Source organism: Phocoena sinus, chromosome 17 (assembly GCF_008692025.1).
Source record: "Phocoena sinus isolate mPhoSin1 chromosome 17, mPhoSin1.pri, whole genome shotgun sequence".
In the NCBI taxonomy this organism is placed as follows: Eukaryota; Metazoa; Chordata; class Mammalia; order Artiodactyla; family Phocoenidae; genus Phocoena; species Phocoena sinus.
Window position 1 is genome coordinate 78,233,991 of NC_045779.1, and position 5,423 is coordinate 78,239,413.

General features: G+C 64.9%; 1 protein-coding gene across 2 annotated transcripts; it reads left to right on the forward strand.

Annotated features, from left to right (window-relative positions):
* The first annotated feature begins 2,862 nt into the window (after nucleotides 1-2,862).
* Nucleotides 2,863-4,825, forward strand: GPIHBP1 (glycosylphosphatidylinositol anchored high density lipoprotein binding protein 1). Of its 2 annotated transcripts, none has more exons than XM_032610246.1 (5): nucleotides 2,863-2,949; nucleotides 3,239-3,346; nucleotides 3,533-3,652; nucleotides 4,242-4,355; nucleotides 4,469-4,825. In XM_032610246.1, the coding sequence occupies exons 1-5, from the start codon at nucleotides 2,898-2,900 to the stop codon at nucleotides 4,702-4,704; spliced, it is 630 nt and encodes a 209-aa protein (XP_032466137.1). In that variant the 5' UTR covers nucleotides 2,863-2,897; the 3' UTR covers nucleotides 4,705-4,825. The 2 variants fall into 2 exon arrangements, with proteins under 2 accessions (XP_032466137.1, XP_032466139.1); XM_032610248.1 differs by having other exon boundaries at nucleotides 3,269-3,346.
* Nucleotides 4,826-5,423: the final 598 nt, after the last annotated feature.

A 5,423-nucleotide genomic window follows, 5' to 3' on the forward strand; every position in this document is an offset into this window, starting at 1 on the left:
GGACCCCTCACGGCCCTCTGACCACCGGGTGAGGACGGTCTGGACTCTGATCTAAGAAGGAAGGCCCTCCCTCTGCTCCCAGAGGCGGAGACGGTTGGCTGCACAGAGGGTGGGAAGGAGCCCGGAACAGAGAGGGGGGCAGGAGGGCCAGCGCATCTGCAGCCCACATCTGCCCTCAGAGGCCCCCACTGGCCCGTGCTGTGCGCAGCCAGGCCAGGCAGATGCCCTTCCCGCACCCACAGCACCAGACCTCCACCCCTCAGTCAGAAGCGTTGTCCATCCTCACCAGGTCTGGGTCCAGTTCACTGTGGTGACCCCAGAGGCCCAGAGTGTGGTTCACAGCACAGACTGGGGCCACGCCGCTCCCAGAGAGAGATCAGGGCTCATGTCTTCCTCTACCACCTTCCCCTCTGCCAGGGCCGGACGGGGTTCGGGACGGCCAGTGTGCCCTGTCCACGGCCGGCACCAAGGTCTGAGGACAAAGCTGCGCTGCCCACCAGCCAGGAGGAACAAGGTGACTCACTCGGCCAGAGGAGGCCAGGTCTGGCGGGTGGGGGACCCACACCCGCTGCGCCCACGAGCCATTCACGGGAGCCAGCCCGACCGAGCAGGGCAGAGCAGGCAAGGGTCTGCAGGCAGGAAGCTGGGCTCCCAGGCAGGAAGCTGGGCCCCCAGGCTGCCCAAGAAGCGCGCTGGGTGCGCGTGGGCAAGGCTGAGGGAGAAAGCCCTGACGTAGAAGAGCAGAGGCTCTAAAGTGGGTCTCGGGTGCCCACAGGGCCACCTGCCCTCAACCCTGTCCCTTGGGGTCTAAGGGAGCCATGTCCCCACCCGGGGGGGCTTCAGGAGGGCCCTTGTCACGGAAGCCTGGGGTCAGAGAGTGCAACCCAGCAGGCGTGTCTGAGGCCAGAATGTCTGGGGGGGTTGAAGGGGGGCCCCACAATCACTCTGACCTGAGGGCTGGGGGCCTCGTGCACTCCTGTGGGCCACCAGTCTTGGCCAGGCCTGGTCATGTGACTGCGTTCCTCATGAGCGGGACCAACCCCCAGCCCCTTGCTGGGATGCGGCAGAGGGAGCAGCGCCCGCTGTGGGGAAGGAGGGGTGAGGTGCAGACTGGGGCAGGGGTGGGTGGGGAGGGGGGAGGGGCAGTCAGGGTGGGGCTGAACCTCTGCAATAATTCCTTGTCGGTAAAGCAGTGATGGTAACACTACCCAGCCCTAGAGTTGTTGAGGACAAGTAAAATGACATTTAATTTTACTTAGTGAATTAAATGTGCTAGTATTATTTGCACCTCGGCCGAGGAGGAGCTGGGCCCGTCTGGGGGGACAGGCGGTGGGTGAAGCCTCCCTGCTCCCTAACAGTTCTGGGAACCCCTGTGGAGCCCTTCCTGGGAGCAGCTCCTGTGACCCCAGATCAAAGCACCTGCAGGAGGAAGCCGGGTCTGCAGGGGCAGCTGGGTGGGGTGGCCGTGGACACAGGCCTGAGAAATGAAGAGGGCAGGTCCAGGGCCGTGAGCACCAGACTGAGGGAGACCCTGGCTGGAGAGTGATTTTAGCCTCCAGGTGGGGAAGGGCTGGGGGTAGCTGTTAACGGAGGCCGGGCAGCTTCCTGCAGAAGCTGAGGATGGCCAGGCCGGCCCAGTGCCACTAGAAGGCGAGAGTGCACTGGTCCAGAGGAATGGGGGAGGGATGATGACACCTGGTGGCTGAGACTTCAGAGAAATGTCATCCAGCTGGCCCTGTGGGGACTGTGACGGGAGCCGTCCTACACGCCAGCGGGCACTGGCTCTTGATGGCCACGACCACTGTGAGAGCACTGAAGTCCACAGAACCAGGGAAAAGGGGACTGGACTCAGGCTCAGGTGGCCTTACCCCAGAGCCAGCTCTCAACCTCTGCTGCAGGTGGGTCCCTGAGAATATTCCACCCACTGGGGAAACTCAGGCTGGGCAAGTTCAGTGAGTGGGCCACGCACAGTGGGCGGGCTCACGTCCCTGGCTCCAGGCCCCAATCTAGCCTCCTGCCCCTGCCCCCTCCTTTCCGTGGCCTCCAGGAAGGGGCTTCTCAGCAGCCCCCGTGCACAGTCTGCATCCCGCAGGGGAGGAACGGGAGAGTGGGGCAGCCCAGGCCCACACACAGCGCAGCGCGGGCAGGCTCCCAGCGGCTCCCCAGGAGGCCTCCACCCTGCCCTGGATGGTCGGCATGGAGCTCTGGAGGGCAGAGGATAGGGTGTGAGGTGATGGTGGGAAGGCTTCTCTGAAGAGGTAACGCCTGTGCGGGTGGGACAGCCTCATGGACGTCGGCAGGAACAGCATTCCAGGCAGAGGGAACAGCCAGGACGAAGCCCCGAGGTGGGAGGGAGGGCAGCCGGCAGCCAGTGGGCGAGCGCAGGGCTGGCGGGACAGGCAGGCCTGGCGGGAGCACTGCAGTTGTGCTCTTCTTTGAAATCCTCTTAACAAGGCCCCCGGAATGTGGATGATGACTCACGGCTGAAGGTGCCTGGGCAGTGGTCTGCAGCTGGAGGGCCCGTGAGGCCAGGCTCCTGGGGCTGTGTGGCCTGGGCCCGGGTCCTTGGGGTCCAGACAGGGGGCAGTGGGCTGGCCAGCCCACACTACTGGGCTGAGGCCTCAAGGCCAGGGCAGAGCCACACAGGTGGACGGGACGCCCCAAGGCCAACCACAATGGACTTCCTCTCCCCCACCCAGCCCCTGGAGTCAGGGAGGGAAATGACCATCCCTGGCCCAGTGCCTGGCCTGGGGGCCAGTGTGAGGCCCATTGTTTGAGGCTGGAGCTGGGGGGTCCAGGGCCTCCGGGAAGCCCCCGGCAATGTCCTTTGTCCCACTTCCCACAAATCCAGAGGCCCAGCGAGGAGCCGGGCGAGCAGACGCGGCAGCTCCGGCAGGATGAAGGTGTTGGTGGCTGTCCTGCTGGCTCTGCTGCTGTGCGGGCAGCAAGGTACTCGGGGCGAGGGGAGACCCTGCAGCGCGGGAGACAGCATAGTCCAGGCGCACAGGACCCCCAGGATCACCCAGCCTGGGGGCAAGACATGGCTTGGGAAGAAAGAGGGAATGCAGCTGGAGGTCGAGGCCACAGGGAGGTGGATGAGGCTGTTGTGGGTTCCCACAGGTCCCTGAACCTGCAGCCCCGGCCCAGCCAGCCCCTGGGGGCACGGGCTCCCTCCCCACCCACCCCCAGGCTCAGCCACTCAGAGAGGCAGGCTTTGGGGTGCCGTCTCTTCTCCCAGCCTCAGTTTCCTCTTCTGTGAAATGGACAGGCCATCCTGACGGCTACGGGCCAGCTGCTGTACAGGGCCAGCACACAACCCCTAGTGTTGCTGGTAAGGAACACACAAGTAAGGAAGCGGGGCCGGGGCTCGGAGACCCAGGCAGCGACCTCACCAGCTTGGGAGGCGGCGGGGAGGACAGAGGGACTGGCAAGGGGGCTGATGGATCGAGAGGTGGGGGCGTGGCACTGGACCCCGAGCATGTGTCCTCTGTGCCCGGGTAGTGGAGGTTTACAGGCGTCCCTGCGCGGCCAGGCAGAGGGCAGACGCAGGAGGTCGAGGATGATGACGTGGACGCTGGACCTGAAGGCTATGACGAGGACGACGACGACGAGGACGACGAGGCCAGCGTGACTGCAGGCAGCAGAGGCACAGGTACCTGCCCACCCCGACCCCACGGTGGGCCACTTGTTCCCCTTTTCCAACACATGCGTGGGCACCGCCGAGGGCCAGGGTCCGCGAGGCTGACGGTAAGGACCCGACAGGCAAGGGCCCCCACCTGTGAGCTTCCCTCCCCTTGTGGGGGGAGGGGTGAGGAGGGGCCCCTGACACTCAGCACACCCTCACTTCTCACCCTGACCGTGACCCTCAACTGCCATCCAGAGTAGGGAGGCCTAGAGAAGGAGCCATTCCTGGGAGGGACAGTGGTGTCGCAGCAGAGAGGTTAGAGAGAGTTCACCAGGCAGGACAGCAGCACAGCGGAGCCCGGGATGGGGAGACCAGAGAGTCACAGGCCCTGGTGTGGAGTCCTGTTCAGAAAGACATGAGCAGCCTGGCACTGGTGGGGCCGGGCGAGGGGAGGGAAAGGGGCCAGTCCTGAGGCAGGGGCGCAGGGTTCGTGGGGTCAGCCGAGGATGCGTGAGTGGGACAGGAGCTGGGAAAAGGCCTCACAGGTGAAGAGGCCGGAGGTGGGGGGCTGGGTGAGCCGGGGCGCGCTGGGGACTGAGCCCGCCCGGCCTCCCAGTGCAGCTGCGGTGCTACTCCTGCCAGTCCCTGCACCGGGATGAGAGCTGCAGACAGATGCAGAGCTGCATCCTCCCCAAGACCTGCAAAACCATCGTCTCCCACTGGAATACTGGTGAGCAGGCCACCCCGGGGCAGCCGGACGGGAGGAGCCTGTCTCCCACGTCTGTGCGGGGCCTCGTCCCTACAGTGTGACGCACTTTCTCCACCACCCCCTTCCCCACCCAGAGTCAGGTCCCCAGACCACCTACTCGGGGTGGTGTGCAGACACATGTCAACCCATCAGCAGGACGGTGGATGGATCCCTGACGACCATATCCTGCTGCCAGGCCAGCCTGTGCAACATCCCGCCCTGGCAGGACCCCCAGGGAAGCGGGGCAGGTGGCCCCCAGGGTAGACCCTCAACCGTGGCCACCGCCCTCCTGTTCAGCCTCCTCGCCAGCCTTCAGGCAATGGTGTTCTGAGTTGGGGGGGCGGTCCCATCCCCATCCCCAGCCCAGCTTATACCCTGGCTGGTCAGCACTCTGCCCACTGTCTTCCCCTCCCTTCCCCTCCCCTGCCCCCACCCCAGCTTTGGAGAATAAACTGGAAGCGTCTGTAATGATCCGGCCAGCACTGGTTCCTCACAGCCACGTCTGCCTTTCCTCAGTGTCCCCATCTAGCACCCTGGTCTCCTCTCCCTGCCTGTGTGTGGCACGATGGCCAGCACGTGGGCCTTAGGTCCAGGCCTCAGCTGCTCACAGGGTGGGTCCACCCAGCTCCCGCCCCTGGCAGAGAAAACACTCACCATGTGCCTGGGGGGAGACCACCCCAACTTGCTCCCCAACTTCCCACCAATGAAACACCTCCATCCATGTGATGGGCAGCCCATCTGGGGGAGGAGACCTTGGGAGGAAGGCTTCCTTGGCCTATAGGAGGAAGGGCCCTCCACCCCGGGAGGCTGCTGGGGTTTGAGGGTGGAGTTGATGAGGGGCTGGAAGAAGAATAAAAAGAGAGGGAGGCTGGAGGGGTGGTTGAGATGGGACTTTGCAGCCGACCGCTCAGCCTGGTGGGTGCCAGGGACATAGGGGCAGTGAACGGGGCGGTCAGGCCACCAGTATCAGGGAGGGGTGACATGGCCTCTGGGCTCCTGAGGAGAAGAGGAGGGGAGCAGTGGGAGGGGGCCGGGTAGGAGAACCTCGGC

Coding starts and splice junctions, on each gene's coding strand:
- GPIHBP1 (XM_032610246.1), top strand. CDS start 2,898: ATGAAGGTGTTGGTGGCTGTCCTGCTGGCTCTGCTGCTGTGCGGGCAG. Junction 3,653..4,241: donor TGCAGGCAGCAGAGGCACAG/GTACCTGCCCAC, acceptor CCGGCCTCCCAG/TGCAGCTGCGGTGCTACTCC. Junction 4,356..4,468: donor CGTCTCCCACTGGAATACTG/GTGAGCAGGCCA, acceptor TTCCCCACCCAG/AGTCAGGTCCCCAGACCACC.